At 41.3% G+C, this 26,134-nt stretch overlaps 1 protein-coding gene across 2 annotated transcripts; it reads left to right on the forward strand.

The window, feature by feature from the left end:
• Nucleotides 1-10: 10 nt before the first annotated feature.
• On the forward strand, nucleotides 11-26,127 carry LOC306780360 (septin-7-like). Of its 2 annotated transcripts, none has more exons than XM_079272712.1 (11): nucleotides 11-86; nucleotides 3,762-3,862; nucleotides 3,967-4,101; nucleotides 10,395-10,512; nucleotides 11,069-11,161; nucleotides 12,462-12,558; nucleotides 19,898-19,949; nucleotides 20,788-20,913; nucleotides 21,071-21,206; nucleotides 23,597-23,742; nucleotides 25,720-26,127. In XM_079272712.1, the coding sequence occupies exons 3-11, from the start codon at nucleotides 4,046-4,048 to the stop codon at nucleotides 25,757-25,759; spliced, it is 864 nt and encodes a 287-aa protein (XP_079128838.1). In that variant the 5' UTR covers nucleotides 11-86; nucleotides 3,762-3,862; nucleotides 3,967-4,045; the 3' UTR covers nucleotides 25,760-26,127. The 2 variants fall into 2 exon arrangements, with proteins under 2 accessions (XP_079128838.1, XP_079128839.1); XM_079272713.1 differs by having other exon boundaries at nucleotides 12,465-12,558.
• The last annotated feature ends 7 nt before the right edge of the window (nucleotides 26,128-26,134 follow it).

Below are 26,134 nucleotides of genomic sequence, written 5' to 3' on the forward strand. Positions count from 1 at the left end.
GCCCCCCCCCCCCCCCCCCCCCCCCCCCCTCGAGGACTGAACAATTCCTCCTCGGAGACTGACCTTTTTTTCCGAAGCTTCCACAAGTAAGGGTCATGGTGTCTGGGCATAGCTTAGCTTAGTTTAGCCTTAGTTTAATCTAGGTTATTCATTTATGTGTTGATATTCACGTATTTTGTTGTTAAGTTACTGTCGCGTGATATCAAGGTAATGCGTAATCAGCGCGGACCACAAGCTCCGCTGTATTGTGTACTTAACTGCTGTAACTGTCTGCATTAGATCCGTTGCTGCGAGTGGATGTAGAGTTTGTGTATTATCACTTGAGAGATGTGATAAGAAAACAATACGCTCATCTCACCGCAGTGATAAAGGTCTGTTTTATTTGGGGATTATTTTCATTTATTTTATTTCACTTTGTGTGGTATTTCTCTCCATTAAATCGACTCTGTGAGTGAGCTGAGAGTCGTGGCTTATCACTGCATAAGCTGCCGGCAGTTCAAACCGACAGCGGTAGGCTTGTGCATGATAAGATCAGCGTACTCATGCTCCTTATAACATCACAACAGAGCTGATTCATGTCGCTTTCTCTCTCCTTTTTCTTTCTCCCCCTCTCGTAATATACACACACATAGAGCAGCCCCTGGGGGAAACCCCTAGCAGTCGATTGCCTCACGCACACGTGCTGCGCCGGCACACGTGATTACATACAGCACCTCTCAGCCATTTTTGACTACTAATTATGAGACTTAGTTTTATCGTTTGGTTATTGGTCCCTGTTCGCAGGGTGGTGCCCCGTCGTTATTAACAATCATTAATAACTGTTACTTACATTAATAATTCTATTGATGTCAAGAATTCAGTTTCTTAAATGCTGACAACCCAAACACGCTCCTTTAATTCCCAACAATACCTTAAAGGCATTGAGTACCAATACCCAGCCCTATGAGCACCACAAACTAAATTCCATTAATCTCCAGTGTATTGAGGCAGAGGCAGCAATCTCAACCCTGGACATTATAAACTATCAACATGGTTAAATACCAGTAGAAATATTTTTTGATACAAAAGGTACAAGATCATTTTAAATGGCAGAACTGTGTAATTGGTTCATTTCAAGGGAACCACCACAACCAATGGAACTTTTAAGAACTTTGGCACACAAATTAGCACCGTTGACCAATAGCAAGCTGTCTAAACAGTGTTGACCAGTGAAGGGTCCAAGATAGTGGAAGCTCTTATAGCTTAATTGCTGTATGTCACAATCCACTTTGATTTAACGCTCCTCTTGTCGTAGTACAAACTGTTCCACAAAACGGGAATGGTTTGCTGAAGGGTGGTTTAAGATGGTTTGAGATTTATTATATGGTGTGAACTTCTTTTTCCTACTCCAATAACTCTACTGAATAAAAAGATTCCTAAAATACCATCCCAGCAAGAACATCCAAGGATGGCTCGCGTGTTAGCATGCTAGCACATGTGAATGCTAGTGTTGTGGCAAAATGACGAGAAGAGACTGTCAACTGAAGTTGCAACCAGCTGGAATCGTTTTAATGCATATTCGTCAACACCAAACTAACTTAGCACATCGAAACAGATTCAAATATATTACTGTTCAAAGATCACTTTTATCGTCAAAATTCACACCCCTTTAGCTGCGTTCCACCAATCAAATCCACCACCAGTCTGTTGAGTCGAAAAACAGGACACATCTGGTCTCCTAATTAGGGCATGTTTTTAGGCTGTTCTGATCACTTGTCCTTTTGGCCGAACACAGCTCCATGTACGGAAATGTTTTGGTACACTTTACGAGAGATTTATTACATTTTCTGTCTGGCGCTCCATAGTCATTTCCTGAGAACGTTGCTGGGAACCGAATGTGTGTTACATAACACGTTATATAACTGTTGCGTGTGAGCCCAAATGTGTTTAATTAAAAGTTCAATTCAAAGTTATGATGATTTTCTTCAACACTAGTTGTCATCACCTGACCAAAATATGGAATGTCTGTAAACTGAACCAACTGAGCAATGAAATGAGCCAAATATATTTGTTTATGAATGGCACGAGATGCGGAAAAACATTCCAGAGAAAGTTTGTGGATCTGGAGTTATGTTTATTTTGTCAAACTACTGTTCCCAGAGTCAGGAATATACTTTAATGCTTAGTTACTGATTTTTAAAAAAAAGTAACAAATCCAAAACATTGTTTTGGTATCCGTCCTGAAGTCATAACCAGCTCTACAGCCTTTCCCGACACAGGAAATCTTGTAATAATTCAATAGAAAATTCCCCAAAATAGTTTGTCACGAACATCCCTCAAAAGACTTTTACTAATTTAATTAATTTGCTCATTCACCGAACCAACTCATAAATGCTTGTGTTGCGCTAAATAATGGATTGTAGAAACAAATCAAGTGATGTCGCCGTATCTTTTGCGTCACATGACAGCCACTGTTTGGTTTCAGTCTCAGCTCGGTGCTAAATTTACTCCATTTTGGGAAGACTGAAAATACTTTTTGTTCCAAACTCCCTCTTTGGGTCAGTCACTCACACCGAACCTCACGTGAACCCCGCCAGCACGGCATGCGCTCCTGCAAGTAGCATTTGGTGCGTTTGCCATTGGGTGCTGTGGTCTGAGGCTGAGGGGGAGAGACTGGGTCAGAGTATTTCTATACCACAACAATCTCTCATGCTTTGTCGCTCTCTCGCTTCCCCCCCCCCCCCACCAGATCATATTTCTTTTTAAATGATGGTGTCGCGACTGACGGCATTTTTGAGGTTTTCTCCCAATGTGTTTGTATTCGGTGGAAATAGCAGATTTTGGTTTCGAGACGGCTAACATGTCATGCACAACACCCGTTGGATGCACAATTAAGCCAAGATATGTCAAAAATGACTGCGGTGCGGGATGTATATGTGCTCGGCCGTAAAGTCAGGATAGATTATCTGAAGGTTGGTGGAAACCGAAGAATGTTTGTGTTTGAGCGAGAGGGCTGTAGTTTGAGTTAAAGGGGTGATCCTAAAATAACTAGATGGCCTTGTGAAAGTATGCAGCGGCGATGTGAGGGAACAGCAGACGAGCTGCAGGAAATGATTGCTGTGTGGGACTGACTGAGTACATGTGACCCAAGTGTGAGATGGAGTGGTTCTGTTTGTCTGCTTCTTCTGTTTTGCATTAAAGCCACTTGCAGAGATCGACGGTTCTTGGATATTGAATTACTTTACATACTGAGGCACTACAGAGCAGTTTAACCTTTTTATATTATGTCAAAATACTGAGTAGGTTTTCGTAACATTTGCATTTTAGGTTAGCCGTAGTCTGTCATGACTATTTAGAGTTGGTGACATCTGAGCCGGTCGCTAGCAGCGAACACAGCTGTATGGGTTGTAGCTGCTGCTGTAGTCCAATCACACGTCACATTAAATCAAAGAAAGCTTGCAGTTGCTTGTCTTCGAGCAAAACCATACAATTCCTTCATTTCTTTTTTCCTAGATCTGGGCACAAAAATTATGGATTGCAGGTATCATTTGACTAGAGAGGTTTTGATACTATTGGGTACTGGGTTATTTTGGTCGTTACCTTAAAGAACTGAAAGCGTTACACACATGCGCACTGGTTCACTCAGTACTTAACAGTTATTGCACTGTATTCTGAGTTGTATTCACAACAATGTTGAATCCGCAAAAATGCAGAAAGAAACTCAGATTCCAATGTTTGGTTGTGATTCAGAGCGGTGGTGTACCAAACAATGTGTGTTTCAGGTGGAGCAGTCCAAAGTGCTGGTAAAGGAAGGAGGAGTCCAGCTGACACTCACCATCGTCGATACTCCGGGTTTTGGAGATGCAGTGGATAACAGTAACTGGTGAGCCACGCTGGCATATTCAGGGCGTTTTCCATATTCCCAATAGATCATACGTTCGATTTTTTTTGTTTCTCTGCCTGATATCTTTTTCTCCATCTTTCCAGTTGGCAGCCAGTCATAAACTACATTGACAGCAAGTGCGAGGACTTCCTGAACGCCGAGTCAAGAGTGAACCGCAGGTCCATGCCGGACAACAGAGTCCACTGCTGCCTGTACTTCATAGCGCCCTCTGGACACGGGTAGGTCTGCAAGAGACGAAGGTGTGATAACATGAGATGGATTTCACATACAGTAAGATCGGACAGCATAAGGCAATGAGATAAGATGCTCTAAACAGGACACAGTGTTCATATCATTGCGTTCCCCTCCATGCCACATGTTTAAAACATAGAAGCCATGTTGGGGCTATAAGAAATATGTTGACCATATTTTGACCATTTATTTATCTCATAATATTGGCTATAATTGACTCTGTGAAATAGTAGGTTTTAACAGTTGAAAAAAAGAGCCTTTTGGCGAACGCTGACACATTTACAGTGAAAATTTAAAAAACATTTACGCATCTGGCCAACACAGAGCAACATTAGCATTTGTTTGAAGTCATGTCTCTGACCACCTGATGAATCTCAGTCCGATATTCACTCTCCTTTTTGCTCTGTTTTGGCCTCCTCCAACTCCCGACAATCAGCCAGTCGTTCACTTTGACTTGTTCAAGGCTTTGTTAGAGCTCATTTGTGGAAAATAGCTGTTGCTGGAAACTATACTGATAAGAAGCAGTGAGCGTGAATCAAAACGGTGAAGTAAGGGGCAGTAAAATAACCAAAACGATGGTGATACGACAGACGCCTAATCGCTGAGGTCAACAATAGAGTCGGGTGATAATTCTCTGCGGTGGACCAAGTCATGACGCCACCCGTTGGTTTGCTGACTGTGGTTTTTGAAGTCTTGAGTTTGGCATTTTGACCGTCGCCATCTTTGTTTTTGTCCAACCAATGAACGGACGTGACCATATTTGGACTGAGGACTGATGTAGAGACGCCGTATACGGCTCTGGTAGCGACCTGTCAATCACAAGCAGTGGTGTATAAAGTACTCAAAAGCCATACTTGAGTAAAAGTAAAGATACCTTACTGGAAAACTACTCAAGTAAAAGTAAAAAGTCACCTATTAGAATACTACTTGAGTAAAAGTCTTAAAGTATCTGATATTTATTGTACTTAAGTACAAAAGTACTTAAGTATCAAAAGTAATTTTCTGATATTAAATGTACATCACAACCTGAACATTAAATGAACATCATAACCTGTTCATTGAAAGTAAAAGTACAAGTAAATGCTGTTAATAAAAAAAGCAAAGGGTCAGAATTGTGAGAATGATGAAGTTTATTCTTTTAGGTGCTGTGGCACCATGACCAAGGACATGGAGCTGTGTTGAACATAATTGGGTTGGCTGTGATCCATCCAGGAGCAACAATGTTCAACATAATATATTGGTCATAAGTATACTTTTGCATCTACTATGAACTTATCATCATAATTCTCCGAAAAGCAATATGACACGATGAAGGAGTTGTAACAGTGCGTTTATAAGTATGCTCATTAGACTAGAGGATGTAGAGGCCAATGCATAATATTATGTTCAGCAAAACATATCCACTTGATGCATCAGGTCAGTGTTTTGAGAAAGGACACCTGCCTTGTAAACTCCTATGGGCCTGATTTGAACACAAAGGTTTTGCTGAAGCTGAATCTGCAATTGGGCGACTGCTACCATCATAACTCCATCTGATCATCCACAACATGACTCAAATATCAAAACATGATCAATACTAAAGCAGCACCGAAAGTAACAACCCAGTCATTACTTGAAACTGAAACATGTCCTGTTCATCTTCAAAAGAAGTTGGTTTTCAAAATTGCGAGAATTCAGTCTCGCTCTTCTTGGGCTGAAGACTAGTCCTGCGATGCTAAATAGTCTTTCACAGGCCGCTGAGGCAGGTAGAGGTGTGTTCAGCGTCACAGACAGCTTGCGCACAGCTGCGAAGGATTTCACTAATGCTGCGCTCTCGCGGCTCCTGTCAATCCGTGTATATAGCTACAGCTAACGTTAGCCAACTAGTGCTGCACAACTGTCAACACTTCCTCAGCTCACTAACTCGCTAGCGATCCACTGGTGTTGGTCTTCGTCACCACCGTCGTTTGTTGCGGGAGTAGCAGGTGCCTCCATTTCTGCTTCCATCATGAAATCAGTCATCGTAGAGTGGAATTCTACTCATGTAGTCGCCGGCTAGCTTATAGCATGTAGCATCCTGGGAATCAAAACACAGCGGCTTTGAGAGCACTTGTTTGCAATTGTGCATTAACGTGATTAACCAATGATTTAACTTGCTGCTAGGACCACTGATTCACCAAACCTGCTTGCTTGCAGTCTGTGTTCCACCGCAGTCCCCGACGCTGCTCTCATGATTCATTTTGTTTCTAAAGATAGATTTGATTTTGTAGCGAGTAACGAAGGTTTCAGGGGAAATGTATCGGAGTAAAAGTACCGGTTTTCTTTGCAAAATGTAGTGAAGTAAAAGTAAAAGTCAACAGAAATATAAGTAGTAAAGTAAAGTACAGATACCCAAAAAAACTACTTAAGTACAGTAACGAAGTATTTCTACTTCGTTACTATACACCACTGATCACAAGGTAGCCCTGCCCTCTATTTGACACTAAATGGACCATAATTTACTAAATGAACATCATGCTGTATTGAAGAACACTTGAAACTAGAGATTGAGACCATAAACTCATGTTTACAATGTTTACTGAGGTAATAAATCAAGAGAGAAGTGGTCATTTTCTCATAGACTTCTATACAACCAGAGGAGTCGCCCCCTGATGGACGATAGAGAGAATGCAGATTTAAGGCACTTCAGCAGTCGATCGACTTACCAGAAATGGGGGTTGCTGCCTGGTCACTCCAAGCCCTTTCACATTTAAAACAGTTGATCCATTGTTAAAGTGAATTATTGATTATAGCACCTTGAAGTGTCATAGGTGTGTCAGTGAAGTGAGGTGCAGTGTTAAAGTGGGATGAAAACCTTCACACCCTTTGTCTTGGAGACCCCTAAGTTGAGGGAAAGTCTACCCTTTAAATCCAGTTTCCAATCCTCTGCCAGCAATGCAAGCTGAAGTGTGTGTGTGTGTGTGTGTGTGTGTGTGTGTGTGTGTGTGTGTGTGCGCCAGCCAGCCAGCCAGCCAGCCAGCCAGCCAGTGACGAGGAGGCTGCCAGCCAGTGTATGTGACCCACAAAGGTTATATAACCCAGTTCTGCTCATGCTCAGTAGAGCCCCACTCTTCATCACTGAAATCACCCAATCAGAGCAGAGGCTCGGAGCGGCTCACAGAGGCAGCCCTCTCATCTCAGACAAACGCACTCTGTCTTCTCTCATCTCGGTGTGTGTGTTCACTTGGCATCACTAGAACATTCCCTGTTTGTCAGTATAGCTGCAGTACCAGCTACGTTTGATCTACATGGATTGGATCATTTATAAGTCAGTAATGAGTCACATGCGAGATGTCTGAAACTACACTCATTTAATAGCAGCAGCTGGATCGTGTGTGAATGTGTTGCTTTTAGTTACTGTGAGGAACGTTTAACTGGTTATGAAACGGTCTCAATGTAGTACTGATGTCTCTATATGACCTACATAGGTTAGTCTTAGTGCTCGTCAGCGGTGTCACCGGGACACATGCAGGTTCACCAGAACCGCTGTTAGCATGCTGATGTTAGCATTTAGCTCGAAGCAGCCTCTAAGAATCAAACGGTTGGTTGCCAGGTACGTTGCACATACAAGGAATTCAGCCAAGTGATTGGCGCATAACAATAAACACAGTGCAATAGTATGAGACGATAAATGATGATCAATAGAAAATATGAAAATGTACAATAAAATACGATAAACAAATAGGAGTATGTTAAAACAAGTCTTTGCAGTGGACTCCATGTAATGTATGGGTTTAGTCAGCCCTCTGCTGGAGACCCGCTGAATCGCATTCACTTTGGAAAGTGTTAGATCCTGGGGTACTTCTGGCCCGATACGGGGCTACTTACTGACTCAGCTCTCTATTAAAAGATTGTCGAGCTGGTGTTCTTGCGAGGGAACTCGCCTGGCTCCGCTAACTGCCGTTACTCCCGACGTCTACCCTGCTTCCTCCGGTCTGAGCGCGCTCGGCCGAGAGACCAGTCCTGGCCCCGGGCGCTCCCACCAGTCGCGTCGGTTGTGGCAGCTTCCCTCTTATGGATCCGTGCTCTTGGTAAATGCCAGGTTAGGTTTTAACGGCTAGGATTACTTCTTTCTAAAACCGTAAGGGGTTGTTAAGTGGATTCGGTCTCTAGGATAACCTTTCAGAACTCAGTTGTTAGACATACACTGGCTTTAACTTTTTACTGCCACGAGGAACTTTTTACTACTTGAGCAAATGAATGCACTTGAGAAATTTACTTTAAATGCAGATTAGATATTTATTGCAGGTTATATTTTAGTTAGTTTGCAAGGGTTAAAGCTACAGCTCACATAAAAAGTTACTACACTTGATTCGTTACGTTAATTTTCTTCTTCGATTACACTCATTAGTTTTAGATGCCGAGAAGGCTCGGTTGGAGCTGGATTTTCAAAGGTGCGATGAAAAGGTTCTTTTGGAGTTGTTAGGAGCGAAGGTCTGGCCAGACCCTCGGTCCTCCTGCTCTCGCAGCGAAGTCCGTTCAACAGTCCTCAAAACTCAGTACAAAGTCTTTCTAGGGCTGCTGCGTCTTCTCCGTTGTCCAGTTGTTAAGAATCGAGCAGTGGGGAGAGGAAACCTCCGTCTTTAAATCTTATTGTCCACGAACAGCGGTCTTCTTTCCGTGAACAGAGACGAAGTCCTCAATACATCAGTTGCAATCGTCCGTATCTCCTCATCGGCGCACTTGGACGGCGCCCGTGTCGAAATCCCAGTTTGCTGTTTGCAAGTCACTTCTTTTATCCATCATTTGGGCTGTCGGCCCCCTCCTGTCCAATACATGGTCTCATCTCCCCACCCACTTGAGTGGGCGTTTGGTCCTGAACATGTCCGGACAAGTCCAGGCTTTATCCTATGTTATGCCTCTATGACTCATCTCTTGCGACAGTCTTTTCCTAACCCCACCCAATAACATCTGTTCCTACTTTTTGCCAACTCATCCTGACAAAACACTTCTATCGCAGCTCGGCTCCGGTCACACAGAACATTTGTTAATCAGTTTTTACATTTGTTAAATCAGTTTACTTAGTACACATTTGCTTATAAAATGATTATTGATCTCATCCTTCATCATTATTGTGCTTTGTGTCTTTTCTTCTCAACCATCATTATTTCCCCATCCCTTGAAGCCAACACCCTGCTTACTTCCTCTTTCTCCGTACTTTCTACACTCAGACTGCACTATACTCAGATACACTTATTATTATTATCAGGTTTACATTTGTTAAATCACTCTATGTATTAAACATTTGTTATGTAACGATCATACACTTTATCTTTCGATTACACTTTAACTATTGATTTCTGAGTATATGCTTTATGCTTTTTATATCCTGACCTTCCCCTGATCGTGTATGCATGTTTTCGAGGCAGCTCTGTGGGCTCAACTCTTCTTGACAAAAGTCATGCACTTTCCCTTAGATTCATTCTCATGAATAAACTCTACTTTCATAGAAAGTGTCAGTCGTCGTCGTTTTTCTATCTAATCTAAACTACAATTGCTATAAGTAAAAAGCGAATGGAACTACACCGCGGTCACATAAGCACTAGTATAAACACAACGAGGCTGTTAAGGCGGACTCGTCGGCATGATGACATTTTGTAGTCTCTTTAAGGCAATTGTTAGTAACTGCTTTTTTAAAGACACCTAAAAGCTTCAAAATGCATGAGTGGTGTATTCTGGGATGTTAGGCTTTGGGTATTGGCAGAAACCGGGTACTGCACCGATCCGATACCAGTGTTTGATTGATAAGCAGCATGCCTCACTGTGTGAAAGAGACTGGGATAATTGTTGTGTGTGAGGCAACATCAGGCTTCACTTAAACATCGCTTTCTCAACTTAGTAAAACTAAATGTATCATATATACATGGTTGTGCATTTATCAACGTATTTACAATTCAAATACTAAATCGTCCACTCGGTAAAATAAATCTTCCAATTTCCAGTATATATCTACATATATATGTAGATATATACAGTATATGCTATTTGAGTCAGCATTGGCCTAGATTGAAGATATTTCAGGCATCTAACCAAAAACCTATTCAAGTGGCTTAACGTTGGCTTAAAGACAAGGACTCCAGAAGTGCAAAAATGGGACAGGTCACCAGCTGCCAAATACATTCGCATTTATGAGCAAAGATGAAATTATCAGTGGAAAACCGCTAAGTGGAAACCGGTTGCTGAGCATACCACACTTGCCAGGTGAATGGACCTGTTGACGTCAGTCGCTTGTTGTTAAGTTTTTATTCTGTCTGTCCTTCAGTCTGAAGCCGCTGGACATCGAGTTCATGAAGAGACTCCATGACAAAGTCAACGTCATCCCTCTTATTGCAAAAGCTGACACTCTGACCCCAGAGGAGTGCCAGCTTTTTAAAAAACAGGTATTTGTGTGTGCGTGTGTCACATTAGTAGGATTAGAAGTGCTGCTGCTACAGGCCAACTAATGTACCCAGATACATAACAATGTTGCATATTTGTATCTTATTTAGTTACTGCAAGCAGCATACAAGTAAAGCACCAGTAGACATTTTGGGAAGTGCGCTTACTCCTGAGAGTAAGATGAGAAATATGGAGCTATAGCTAGGAGGCAATTAGCCATAGCTTAAACATTTCCAGTTCATAACTCCTTCTCAATTACAATGGGTTGATTTATTGTTTCTGTTTGAGGAGCAGTGAGATGCAACATGTTAATTAGAGTTGTTTGTAGGCATATTTTTAACTTTGGACAGAGCTGGGCTTATGCTAAGCTAGGCTAATCACCTCCTGGCTCGGTGCACCATACTTCATGCATAGACATGACAATGGTGTGAATCTAACTCCCAGAAAAACATTAAAGATTGTAAACCTTCAGGAAAAATTCAAATCCCTTCTGATCTGTATGCAGGCCTGTGTTCTGTACGTGTTGCCTTTATTCTGATTTCTCTCTCCTTTCGTCAGATAATGAAAGAGATACAGGAGCACAAAATCAAAATTTATGAATTCCCAGACACGGAGGACGACGAGGACAACAAGCTCATCCGAAAAATTAAGGTAATGGACACAATTTTGTTCATAATTTTAAAACTAATTTAATCGCTCAAAATCTCCTTTGTAGAGGAGCTCATTGAGAACTTGTACTAGTGATTGTCGTCCATGTAACTCTGCCCCAGCAACCGCTGCCTCTAGTAAGACCAAGCATAGTGCTACTATGTTGGAACATTCTTTACCTGCGTCATGTCAGTCAACATGATTGAAGGTCCTGTCACAGCAGCATTTAAAGGACCAGTGTTCAAGATTAAGTTGGATCTATTGGCAGAAATACAATATAATATTAACAACTATGTTTTCATTCATGTATAATCACCATAAACTAAGAATTTATTTGGTTTCGTTAGCATAGAATGATCCCTTCATATTTACATAGGTAGGAGGTCCTCTTCACGGAGTCCGCCATGTTGCACCACCTTCTTTCTACAGTAGCCCAGAACGGTCAAACAAACGCCAGCTCTGGAGAGAGCCTTTAGCAATTTTTTGTTACCTGGCGGCCACCGTAGGTCTATACGCGCTTGGAAAGGGAGGGGTGAGCAGTGGGGTATTTAGTTAGTTGCAATCTGCAACTTGCCACTAGATGGAACTGTTTTCTACACACTGCTCCTTTAAAACAGGGAGACGTCACATTGTAGTCAGTAATCAGTTCATTCCAATTGAGCATCTTCAGTGGAATACACCCGCATTTTTTATTTTGAATTCATCCTATGTAAATTTTGACAGAACAAAGCGAAGTCCAAAATGCAACGCTGTTGAAGCAAATTAACTACATTGCACCATCCAGTTCTTTTAGAACCCTGCTCTATAAGAGTATAAACTGCTCCTCAATTTAAAAACAAGCTAGCTAGCTTCGAGTACTATTTTCCCCAAGTCAATGAGTATTGATAAGTGATGAACAACCCTGGTTAGCGGTTAGCATGCCAGCTAAAGTAATTAATTTATAACTTTGTATGTAGTTACCAAGCATCTAGCACCAACTTTGACGACAGGACACATGGATATATTTTGCTCTGCCACATTTTGCCGTGTTAAAAATATTCAAATCTCTTTAAATCAGTTCTCGCACTCTAAATACTGTCAGTCCGCTGCACTTGGACTAGATGGGAATTTGAATGTATAATTTGTGATTATTAATTACTAACAAACATGTCAGCAGACATAAGTATCCCAACCTAAAGATTTGTGAAATCAACCCATACTAAGTCAGTGGTCAGTTGCCACAGAAGGGGACCAATCAAACAAAGAACTAAACAAACAGCTGGTTCTTCACAGTAAAATAAAGTTGTTCATCTCTTCACTCCAGGAGAAGATGCCACTGGCAGTGGTCGGCAGCAACGTGGTGATCGAGGTGAATGGAAAGAAGGTCAGGGGTCGCCAGTACCCGTGGGGCGTGGCGGAAGGTAGGTTCATTCGGGTCCACTGCCAGAAAAGGACACCGCTTCCAATTTGTAGCGAAACCAGAACAGAAGTAGGCACACTTTGAAAGTTCACATGTGGGTTTTGTCAGTTTTCAAGAAGGACGTTTGATTCACAGTTTTTCATTGCACCTCGGTCAGACAATGACAGATTGTGAGAGATGGGCTGATGCATGTGGGCGATTGAAGGTTGACATGTTTGAAAATGTCCAGCAGTCATAGTGTCCTCTCTATCGTGACGAATGACTCATGGTATTCCTGAGAGTGTGGGATAGAAGGCATGTTTTCCACAGTGACCCCCTCGTATACACTGAATGTATTAACTACCAGGTAATACAACGACTTGTCAAAATGTACTCTTGACTGCAAATGAGTCCATGAACAAATGCAACCTCCTTAAGTAGGAAATAAGTGCCACATAGCACATTGTAAAACACCTGCTGGAGCTTTATCGGATTAGTCTAGAAATAGATATTGATTTTTGTATGATTTGTCATTTCATTATTGTTGGATTTGAAAGTAAAAAGAAAAGTTGATAGACACATTTAAACCATCACATTAATAAGGTAAAGCCAGGCCGGTTAAGTCTCAGTTAGGGCTCATTTTATGCCTCGCAAAATGAATATGAACGCAATATGATAGAACTTAATGTCTGTCCCACTCTTGTGTCATCTCGGTAACGCCTTAGGAAAATGTCTCCAAATTTGGCTCAAATGTATTTGAACTCAGGGAAGTGAACTCGCGTCTGACTAATTATTGTGGCTGTGATATGTCAGGAACACCTTGACGGAATTTCTTCAAATTCAAAATTGTCAGGCTTTTGAGTCTCAGTGGGCGGCACCGGAATGTTTTTTTGAGGATCCTGGTGGCTTTTCGTTTCCCAAGTTTTTGAGTTGGTATGGGTGAATAGAGGGTTAGCAGTCACGGACATTGGGATTAGCAAAATAATTGAATTTTGCATTTACAATATTTGATTACATACGAGTAGACATGATCAAGAAAGAACTTCCACATTTAATGAGGGTTTACTACTTTTTCTGTGTTGATTGGGAAATACATGAGCGCAACAAGTTAGAAGTTACCTGGCAGGATGCTGATAAATTGTTACCTTATACACCCACCCCTCAACACAAACAAACTCATGTGCACACAGTCCTTTTGGTAGTGTTGGTGTTGACCCTGATAGGGACTCTGGGGAATAAAAGGAGGATAGGCATAGTGTATTATGGGATATGTTGTTCCAATATGGCAGTAGGCACTGACCAGTGTCACCACAAGTCACATTGAACTGCTGTTGCTCCTACTGGTGTGTTTGTTTTCCTTTGTTGTAAAGTCCTCTGAAAGATGATTATATTGTACATATCTTTGTAAAGTATTTTACCTTTGTTTATGTGGTTGACCGTTTATCAGTCTTTCACTTTTTTCATTCCTTCTTTTCTCTCTTTTTTTCTTTTTTTGTCTGTTCTTTTCCATGACTGACAGAGGGCATTTTTGGTAAACCAAACCATCTTTCACTTTAGTTCATCCTCATTTTCTCCCCTACTCCATCTCCTCCTCTTCCTCAAGAGTGTCCCCCAAACTCTCCATCCTTCCTTTCCCTCCACTTTTCTGTTGCTGTGCTGTCTCATCATTAGGCTGATGGTCAAACCAATGCTCTGATCAGACTTGGGCTGAATACTTCTCTGAAGTGCTGAAATACACCATATTTTGGAAAACGGACATGTTAAAATGTGAACGTATTATATCTTGAAAATACAAAAGAACATAGACACTGAAATCATTCATGTGTTCTCAGTAAAATGTTTCTCATTGCTCTTTGCTGACACTTTACACCATGCTAAATGAGCCTCTACAGAGACCTCCCTTTTATAAAAAGGCTATAGGGGCAATTATTAATATGGTATATCATTAGATATTTTGAATATTGAATTTGGTAACTCGGTGTAGCTGATTTTATGGGGTTTATTCTGGAATAGGATACCACATGCGAGTCTGGTATGGTAGTGTCCCAATGGCCTGGGACATTACCATACCACACCAACAAATATTTTAACAAATAATTCAAGGAAGCAGACAAAAGTCCATTCACACAACAGCAGTGTACATCTCTTATGCTACAGCCGACGTCATCAAAAATGTTGCATATTTCGTGTTGGCAACGGAAATGGCATGTTTCTCCAGACGAGTTAGCTAGCTTTAAACATTGAGTTTAAAACTGTTGCCATCATCAGGACTGTTGCATGTTCGGTTGTCAGAATCAATATTCCAACAGCAGACTCAAGTTCTACAGCATCGCGACGTTTCAGAACAACAGGTGTATCAGTTTAACGAGTGGCCGTGTTAACTGGTGACGCTCGTAGTAACTCAAGTAAATGGTTGGTAGCTAATAAACATATATTTCAAATTGATTGAAGTCTTTTACAAAAACACCTACGTGTTCTGTTGGTGTTTTCAACAGCTGCCGTCGCTATGAGCAACCAAGACTCATTCGGCCAAGAGTCGCCAGCTTTTGGTCACCGGTTGAGAGCAATTAACGGACACCGGCTGCGAGCTATGAATCATGTTGACTGGCACTGGACTGTTTGTAGCGTCCGTTTTAAAAGTGAATGAAGTCAAACCTCTGAGTCTTTGTCCTGGGTCCAGAGTTGGATCATCTAGAGACTTGTAGCTCGTAATGTCTCTCTGGTGTAACGTTACACGCTAGCTTTCTCCACCAAATACATGTTTAAACCTTCCCACTAAATACTGGGCTATAGCTAATGTATTCTACCCACACAGAGATCTGGAAAGTCACTTTGTTTGGGTTGCATTCACCATCTTTGCTGGTTAATGTTCGTACAAAGCTTGACAAGCTATCGCACTCCGCCGTACTTCCGTTGCCAAACTGCGTGCGCACACCTACGTACGTCATCATTGTTTCGAAATGGGTTTATAGCTTGGAGGTTCAATGCACTACTCTTTCATCCTTATACCATGTTGTGTTCATTTTAGAGCCTTACCAACATTTGAGTATTATTAGATTATTTTAGTTCATAACAGTTACATTGGTAATGGAATGGTATGGTAGCAGATAAGTAATATAAATTTGTACATTTTGGAATGATAAAATCTCTCGATACACATCTTGGATGTTTCTGGGATCTGTCTCAAAAATGTTGTTAATGTTAAAAGGTAAATATCTGTGGATATGTGGTGATTGGTTGATCAGTGGTAACCTCCAAAAAATGTAATATTGCAACTCAGCTGTAAGACATTGTCCCCCCACCACCACCACCACCAAAGACGAACCAGGCTACACCAGATCAACACACACTACATAAACCAACTCTCATCGTCTCATTCCATAGGTGATTTCTTCATGTATTCCTCATGCCAAAGGAATATTTAAACAGTCTGCTCTTCCTATTGTCAGTTACTGAATTCTACATATTGCTTCGGGGCCTGTAATCTACTAGAGGGACACATGAATGATTCACTTTTTTGTCTTTTGTTTTTGAGTACTTAATTCGATAGTCAACCCATAAAATAACCTCACTCTATGTTTTAAAGGATAATTCCAGTCTATTACAACTATGGTCTTGTGTTGATAGCTTTGTCTATCATCTATCAGTTACTCGCCACAGTGATTACCGAGATGTTTGAACAGAGTGGCATCACCACAACAAAGTCTGGCAGGGTGAGAAACACAAGCAGTCAGACTATCAACCAGGTTTGCAAACTTTAAAAAAATGACAAACCATCACGACCCAATTCACAACTATATATATTTGTATATACTATAGTGTGTGTGTGTGTGTGTGTGTGTGTGTGTGTGTGTGTGTGTGTGTCCCTCACACAAGAAGAGCATATTTGTGCATAAATGAATGTTCCTGACTATTTTAGCCATTTCCACGTCACCTTATATTATCTTGAGCAGGTAAACCAGCTGTTTCGAAGAAACTTACATTTAATAAATCACAACTTTGTTTTTAGTATGTGTTAATTAAAATATACGCACATGTTAAATTCTTTATAAATGAGACCAAATAAATACAAGAGTTAACAGACTTAAAGGTGTACTGCAGATAAATGAATGAGACTTATTTTGGTAAGCCTAATAAAATCACCTGCGACCCACCCAACCCAGTCTTTGGGAATGAGTGATCTTAACCAATTAATTTACGGGTAAAACTGCAAGTGAGCGCACCCGAAACATTGCTAATGAACCCTCATTGTACAGGAAAACTACAGCAAGTACAGAGGGTCACACAGTTTGGTGAACAATTTTACCATTCATCTTTATTTTCTCTTTAAAAGATGTTAGTCGAACCCGAATCACAAAGACCAAGGTTGTAGTAGACGGGAATTATCCTGCAAGGTGCATTTAAAGAGGTGTACTTGACACATATTTTAAGATCCATCTGGTGTTCTCAGCAGGTTTAAAAGCCTCCACATACTCGCCTGTCCTCCCAGGTCTGATGCTGTGAATAGTCATGGAGAAAACTAGAGGCTATTTGTTTGTGCTGAAGCTGCAATAGAAACATCGCTCTAACGCTGTGGTTCCCTTCTTTGCTCCTGTGGTCTCATTTCAGTCCCGCTTCACCACACGCTTTAACTCGCCGTGTTGTGCCAGAGTCTAATTGGTTGTGTTGGTGCAGGGGTGAGAACGGTGTACAGGCCTTACTGTATCACTGGACCAAAGACCGGGATCCGTCATCTTAACGCATCGCTTATAGATTCATTACAGATTCATGAGCAGTTAATGCTGAGTTAGGGTTTTCCAAAAGGGCATGTAGCAGCTCATTTATCTCATCAAGGTAACACGTGGTTTGGAATCATGACTCATTCGCATATTTGGAATTGTATGACTTTTAACATAGAAACATGTGGTTGAAACAGTTGTGTGCTCTTGATTCATTTATTTAACCAATGCAGTTAATCATCATGGCCTAAATACACACTGCTAATAGGTAAAGCACCCAGGCTCAAAACACCTGGTGGACTCCGATCACTTTCCAATAAAGTTCATGATTGACAAATAAAAAGCTGAAATGTTTTGACTTGGAGAATGCATCAGGTGTTTTCTGCCATTCATCAACAATTAAGATCTGTATGCGATTAGTTAAAACTTCTTTTTTTTTTCCCTGTGACCCTTGATCTTCACTTATTCCCTCATTGAGACTTGTCCCCCAGCTGTTCATGCCTAGATCCCCCACATAACACCTCCTCTCCAACCACCACAATCCCTCTAAAAGCCCCACGCTCTTTAGTCAGTCAGCTTGGACACATGCAGGTTATGGTGTTGATCCGGGCCAAATCTGGTCCTGAATCTGGGCCAAACACGGGCCGGTTCTGGGCTCAACCTGGGCCAGGTCTGACCCACGATAAACCCAGCTGCTCCAGACCCAGATTTATCCCCCCCCCCTCCCCAGCTGGGTGCAAAAAGTAACTGAAAACCCGTACCCCCCCCCCCCCCCCCTCCGTCAGAGCTCCCTCCTCTAGAAGAGACTGAAGGTCAATGGCTGGCTTGGGAGGAAAAGGGGCGGGACTGCTTAAGTTTCATCAATGGTAAGGTGTGCTCCTTATTCGCTCCCCTGATGATGATTGACTGCCAGCGGGGCGGAGGCTAACCAATAAGGAGCAGCGTATTTGACGAAGAGGAGGCGGGAGATCCACCATGTCCACCTCAGCAGCAGTTTATTAGTGGTCCTTTTCCAGAATGCCATCTGACCGTATACCCATGTCTTTGTTGTTAAGATGAAAACTCACAATCACCTAACGTACCGGAGACCTTTTCTGTTGTCTGACCAAGAACTGTTGTTCGTTCTAACTTTGTGGCATCTAACAGTGAAAGGCTGTGATCAGATAGGAGGCTTTATGTTTCTGACTTGTCCTTCCGGTTCATTCTTATGAACTTGATATGACAGGAACGCCTGAAGTGAATTTCTTCAAATTTGGCACAAACGTCCACTTGGACTCAAGGATGGACTGATCATAACATAACTGTGGCAGTCAAAGATCACTGTGACCTCACCAGAGGAAATTTTTGGCTATAACTCAAGCATCCAAATGTAAATTATGAGAATTTCAAATAAGTGTCTGATAGGATAAAATGATGAAGTGAAGACATTTTGGACAGACAGACGTTAACTGTAACATCACTGGTTGGCGGAAGTATACAGCGTCCAATCACATAACTGATGAACAACAAGGGGGCGTGTCGTCCGTTAAAAGACTTCCTGGAAGTCTGTTCTCGTGGTTCCTCGCTCATGGCTCCTCTGAGGTCGATCCTCGCTCTTCCGAGCTACATTAGAGCTTTGGGACGGCCGTCAATATGGCGGCGCAGAAACAACTTCCGGTTCAAGCGAGGATCGAGGAGCGAGGAAACGACAACTAAGAGACTTGAGAAGTACCCATATATCGACCAAGGCGACTTGTTTTGTTTCCGGTTCGCAACCTCTACTTCTTCTTTCACTCTGTTTGCTGTTGGAGGCGTAGCCCATACTGCCAACTTTGGATGAAACTACTCAGCCTAGAGTAGTTTATTAGCTCCGAACCAGTTAATGGAAACGCGCCAGTTTCTTTTTGGCAAGATTTCAAAAGTTTGCATTGAATGGAACACGGCGAGTGATGGGCTTAAGAGCTACAAGCTGTAAACACAAGTGGCCAAAGCACTTTTAATTGTGCTTTGAGCTGAGTTGGTGCACAGTTCAAACATGCTTCATGTATAGTAGTAGAGCATGGGCCTCTGCAGATGTATTCACTCAAACAGCCACCACAGAAGGATACTTAGCTGGTGCACTGTGGCCTTTTAAAGTTTTGTTTTAGGGCAAAAAGCCGATGAAAAACAGAAAGTAAGGCATATGCTGATATAGAAAAACCGTCCTATGTGATCATGGCCTGGTGTCCCGCTGCGCTCTGTTAATGTGCTACTACAACCCATGTTGTACAATGCCTCCTTATACTGTCACTTATCTCAATATTCCCATACCTTTATAACCTATGACTGAATGGAATGAACTTTACATCCTCTTGATGTCTGTGTTTGTACCACGAGGTCTAATAGAATAATAATCTATTTCTCTATATTACTACTGTGCTGTATATGCTTTATCTTGTAAATAACACAGATGTGTTAGTTGATCACCAAAAAAAAGTTTCTGCTGGGAAGTTTCTCTCAATGTGAACACGCCTGAGATGCACCCCATTTACCCAGAGTTCTTTGCAGTTATTTAGCATCTGTGAAACCGGCTGTATCAGTTTCCCTTGAGACCAGATATTGATTTTTCATATTGTTCGTGTATTGTTATTCTGATCTGTGTGTCTCTCTCCCTGTGTGTTTCAGTGGAGAATGGGGAACACTGCGACTTCACGGTGCTGCGCAACATGCTAATCAGGTAAAACAGCCGTGCATTACTTCTCCAAACTTAATTCCATGAATGCAACTTGATGTCTTACCCAGAGAGTCCACTAGAGGCTGACCTAGTTCTCCTCATGCCCACATTAGTTCACTGTTGTCTCAGATGCTAATGTAGCAATAGTCAAAGTTGAATATGTGCTAATTATTTGCAGCACTAGCTTGTTCTCTTATAGAGTGCTGCAGAGATGATGTATTTTTGTAGGCCAACCAGGAAGTTAGCATCACACTGGTTCCCTCCACCAAAAGCCAATGGGATTCTTTCATTGGATTCTGGATTATTGCAGAAAATAAGCTCTGTGGCAAACAACATTTATGATACTGAAGTTTTGTTCAGAAAGATAATCTTCACAAGTGAACACCACTTTTATGATTTTTGAAGTATAAATCAAATTGTGAAAATGTGAAAAGCTAACATTAGGCTACAAACAAACACCACGGTCACATGACTGCACGTCACCACCACTAAGCTAAAGGAGGACTAGAGTTCTAGTGAGGACGTTTAGTCGTCTCATTTAGACACCTTTTTAAGACGTAAAAGCTTCTAAATTCACCAGAGGGGTGTTTGCTGACGTATTTTATGTTATGAAAACAAAACGGTAAAATCTCTTCAGCTTGTGTTAAACACAGACCTTTTTTCAGGCATCCAACCAAAATGTTGACTCATTTCCTTGTTTTAGGACTCATTCCTGCAGCAATCTATACATGAGCTGTACCTTCCTTCTGGGGTTCTCTCTCCTATTCTGCTCCCCTTCCTTCCTCCTCATCCTCCTTCAGGCACCTGATTAGTTTTTCTTCTTGTTCTTCCCCTTCCATAGGACCCATATGCAGGATCTGAAGGATGTCACCAACAATGTCCACTATGAGAATTACCGCAGTAAGAAACTTGCCGCAGTCACCTGTAACGGAGTAGACAACTCCAAGACCAAGGGACAGCTCACCAAGTACGCCTCAGTCACTAAACTACTGCTCCTCTCATTCTAATGACAGGGAACACGTTACTTTAGATGTGGAACAAACTGCTTTCCTTTAGTTTTTAAGTTCTATGACAAGTGAATATAACAAATTCCAACTAACCTCCGCCTTCGCTGTGGTCCACAGGAGTCCCCTGGCCCAGATGGAGGAGGAGCGCAGGGAGCACGTGATGAAAATGAAGAAGATGGAGGCAGAAATGGAACAGGTCTTTGAGATGAAGGTCAAAGAGAAGAAGCAGAAACTGAAGGACTCGGAGGCTGAGGTGGGTTTGAGGATCTCCGTGTGTTTGAGCGAGAGAAAGATGAAAAGTGTTGGAAATAAATTACATTTATCTTTTTTCATGGCCACCATTCATGGTCTTGGTCCAACATGATGCCATTAATTAACCTCTGTTATGGGAAAATATGTCATGGTCTTATGCTTTAGGATTGAAGAATGTAAGTCTTTAAAAATGCAGGCACAAAACCTATTTGAGTAGATGATTCTATCAGTTTTGCATCCAGGTGTTTTGTTATCTGTTATCTTGTTATCTGTTTTCCTGTGCATTGTTTCTGTCTTCAAAGACGGCGACACACAGAGGTCTAGATTACGGTACTTCCTGATGAGCATCAGCTGAAGAGCATGACCCTCTGTATGTATATGTGATGTGTGATGGTAAAACAGGCTTATTCAGAATCTGTATTTCTTGTATCTGAACTCTTTGATTGGGTCACAGTGACCCAATCAAAGGAAGCAGTATAAAGGTCCATGTATCTGACTGTGTTATTCAGAGCACCTCTAGCAGATGACGGCGATGTGTCTGTGAGACGTGTTCTCTTTGCTTGCAAGCAAATAAATTGACTATTACAACTTTGATCGTTCATCCAGACTCTGTTTCATTTGACAATGATTTGTTAACACTGTAACACTCTTCTCCCGACTTTTCATAGAAATATTCCACAACACCTCTAAATGTCGACTCAGCTGTGGTTTTTCACAAGACTTCATGTTGTTTTATGCTCCAATCAAAGGTAGAGATCAACTGATTGTCTGTCTTTTTTTGACGGTCACATTTACAAACATGTCTGTTTTACGTCGTGCACATAGCGGCATAGACAGTAACACCACACACACGCATGTCGTTGTTGTGGAAGTTCTTCCATGTGAGTGACGAAGAGCTCACAATTTGTAACATCTGCAAGTCCAAAATAAGCTGTGGAGAAAAACCTTTAAAGAATTTGGGACACCTTTGAGATCCGTTTGAGTGAGAGAAGCTCCTGTAACTTGTTTTGTTATGAATGTACAAAGAAAAATACAAAAACTGATTGTATATGCGGTCAATTATCATTTTTCGGCAGATGAGACTTTTAAAAAAGCGGAAATTGGAATCGGCCAAGAAAATTGCATTCATATAAAAATCTTATAATCATAAGGAATTTCTAGTTTTACTTATGTTCTTTATACCTGACTCATTTTTTATTCTGAATGGCTATAAGAGTCATTTTTAGTTACCTCACAATATAACCAGACATCTACGATGCAGGTGTTTGTTTGCCATTCTAAATTAATGAACCAATATTAAACTGTAGGTAAAGATGAAATCCAGTTAAGCTTGGAGCAATGGTTAATTAGGTCACCAATAGAAATGTGTGAAATGAGAATCTTTACCTTGAAAAAACGATTTAACAAAATAACCATCTTAACAGTAATAGTAGTTTGTTTTGGCAAATAACCAAGACAACTGAACAATATCCATCCGCAGATGAAGACAATGTGGCTGAAAGCATCACAATAGGCTAGTACTGTAAGTACACCTAGAGTTGAATTCTGTTTTGTCAGGTTTCAGAAAACAAAAACATGATTTCACACTTTTTTACATGAATCTGGATATATAAATCATAAGATCAGAATTTTTCTCATACTGATCCAAATATCAGAAATGCCTGTGATACAGCCTAAAATGCTGAATCAGGTGTCGGGGAGCACGGGATTCTATTCACCAATCTGTTATGTTATGTTACGTCATTTATCAGGTCATTTATGCGACAAAGGAACTTTAATCACGTGTGTCTCTTGATACTGATCCGTACATCATGCCCGATCGCGACTGCATGTGTGCCAACTAATAGTACACATCTGTCCTTATCTTGTGCACTCTATTTTTTCCGTGATAACGCTACGTTGTGAACAACAAATCAGTGTTGAAATCAGCAGGAGGAGAGCTAGTTAGCGCATGCTGTTAGCAGGCTGCACAGGAGTTACATTATGATGCGTTCAAGCTTTATGTAGTAAAAAGGAGGACTGGGCAAAGATACATTTTGTAACGTTATCATGATGTGTTCAGATGTAATTTTGTAAAATGTAGTTTTTGGTGAGAATCTTGAATAAATCCAGTTGTTGTTTGAAGGAGATGTTTTCACAGGAGTATGGAATATATATTAGAGAAATAATTATGACCTATTTATCTGTTTTGATTATAGCACACTGCTGTCAGATTGAAATCGGTATCAGGAAGGAAAAAGTGTTACTGTAAAAATATGAGACACGGATAAAAGAGCTATCGCGTGTTTTTCCTGCGACAAGCTAACAAGATCAAAAACCAGTTGCATGAGTAAATTAACAAATAATGGTGAAAACATACAACCTGAGTCTGGCTGACATTTTGACCCTCAGCTGGAGCGACGCCACGAGCAGATGAAGAGGAACTTGCAGGCGCAGTACAAAGAGCTGGAGGAGAAGAGACGAGTGTATGAGGACGAGAAGTCCAACTGGGAGGCTCAGCAGAGAATCCTGGAGCAGCAGAAACTGGACGCCTCCAAGTCAGTAACACTCCGACCTGTGAACAGCTGACTAATTAGCTGTTTTACTGGCAAAATGGTTCATTTGTTAAGTCTGCAGCATGTCTTCTGATTGACACATGTGACAAAATATCCTTTGACAATATTGTTGACATGAGTTTTCTAAAAAAAGACATTAACTCTGTTTCATTTTCGAAACTTTTTCTTACCTCATGGAATCACATAATGTGCCATCTTCACCTCATTTGGCAGAATTGTACGGCCCCCGGGCCATATACGGCCCTTTGGCTGTCACCGACCGGCCTGCGGGACGTCAATTGGAAATTAGGAATAAAACGGAAATAAGTATACACGTTCTTAAATGTGTGCGAGCAGCAGCATCACTGCAATGTGTTGGTGAACTGAGCTCACGGGAGATGTGTTAGTTGTTAACCCCTTTAAAAATAGAAAGATTGATACAGAGTGTTGAGTTTTTAACAAAACATGGACTTCTTAGTATTTATTTACTGAAGTCAAAGGTAAAGCCAGCTTAGTTTGTGGAGAACAGATCACAATGTTTAATGATAACAATTTGTATCTCCATTACGAGACGAAACACGCGGAGTAATAGAAAAACTTGACTAATGCAGAGCGGCACGGACATCTGAGGCTTTGCTAGCTAAGCTGCTAAAGCAACATGCTCAGAAGATGTTGGTTCTCTTTCGATCTACCTTCATATGTGAACAAACATTCTCGTGATGAAGTTTAACAAATCCAGATCCTCTCTCGCTGACGATCCCCTGTCAGCTGTCCTTCACATATCCCCCTCAGACATTCAACCTGACTTCAGTGCACTTGTTCCAGCCCAACACAGACTAGAGTTCTCTCACTGAACTGAAAGAACTGAAAATGACTACAAACTATCGTAATAAAAGTACTAATTTTGCAAAAACATGATCCCTGTCAGTGTGTTACGATTATATATGGATATTGCATATGTATATTTTTGGGGTCATTTTTCCTGCTGCAGATGTTTACCACTCACAGCTTATCCAAACCATACAATGTACTGCTTTTTATAAAGAGGTGGAATATTATGGAGCAGGATTGAGTTCAGTCTATTGGTCCGTCCCTCCACAACAGTCCCTGTTTCTCATGTGACATTGAAGATTGACAGTTCGCCTTTTAGTTCAGATCCAGTTCATGTTCACACAGATTTTTTTTTTGATTTTTTTTACAGACCACGAATAAATCTATAATTGTTCATAGATTACGTTGTAACCAATCTATAACTCTTCAAACATGTCTTGTATCATTTTAATACATATCTCGTGTTGTTCCACAAAACTAAGGACCCCTCTCCACACAGCGTATTCTTCTGCCGCTTTTTTTTATGTTTCTACGACGACGATGTCTCAACAACATATCGCCGCTCTAACCACGGTTCTATGATAGACTAGCATCGCCCCTTTGCTTTGTATTATCCATCTGGTCTACGATATATTTGATTGGCATTGTTTTTCATCATAAGCACCAACTTGAGGATGCCATACCTGATATTTTGTATGAACCAGCTCGAGGAGGACGATGCGTCGGAGACTGTGTGTCCGCCCAGCTCACGGCTGTTTCGGTCTTTCTTATGATAGTGTATGTAGACGACACTGACAAAACAAGCTTCTTCTTCGTTTACTACAGTGACGTCACCAGCACTTTTTTCTGAAAAGTTCACAGATTTTCAACTTGAAGCGCTCGGAGCATCAGCACAACAACAGACTGAGTGCTCAGGAAAAAGACGCTGGGTGCTGTGATGGGCTACATCGAATTAATAGTAAAATAGTGTAATGTGTAGTGTACTCAATGTAAAATGAGAAAAGACTGCTTTTTATTTTTTGGGTGATTTTGGGACCGTTAAAGATGGCTCCAGTTTTTTTTCCCACGGTGCCTGTGAAGCCTGATAATACATTTTCCATGTTGTTGTACACAATTGTAACATTCTCACTTCTCTCGTTTGTCACACAGGACGATGGAGAAGAACAAGAAGAAGGGGAAAATCTTTTGAAGAGCTGATCCTTCAGTTTTACACAAACTCAATATTTTTCTTCATCCCCCTCTGAAGTTCACATGTACTGTGGCCCTTTCGAAACATACACGCAAACATATAGAACATTCGCATTCCTCCATGTTACATTTAACAAGCAGCGCGTTGTGACACGGACGCCATTTCCACACATACACACACGCATGCAAATGCCCACAAACAGCCCACGTGCTTGTCTCTCAGCAGGGCCGTACCGTATCCGTACCGTATCCGTACCGTATCCGTACCGTATCCGTTGAAACCTTTTTCATTTTCAAGGGGAACGCATGTTTTAGTGAAATTCTATTTTCTTATATTTTCTGACAAAGAGGAGAAGCTGGAGTTCCTCTGAGCTAC

Source organism: Melanostigma gelatinosum (assembly GCF_949748355.1).
Source record: "Melanostigma gelatinosum genome assembly, chromosome: 1".
NCBI classification, from domain to species: Eukaryota; Metazoa; Chordata; class Actinopteri; order Perciformes; family Zoarcidae; genus Melanostigma; species Melanostigma gelatinosum.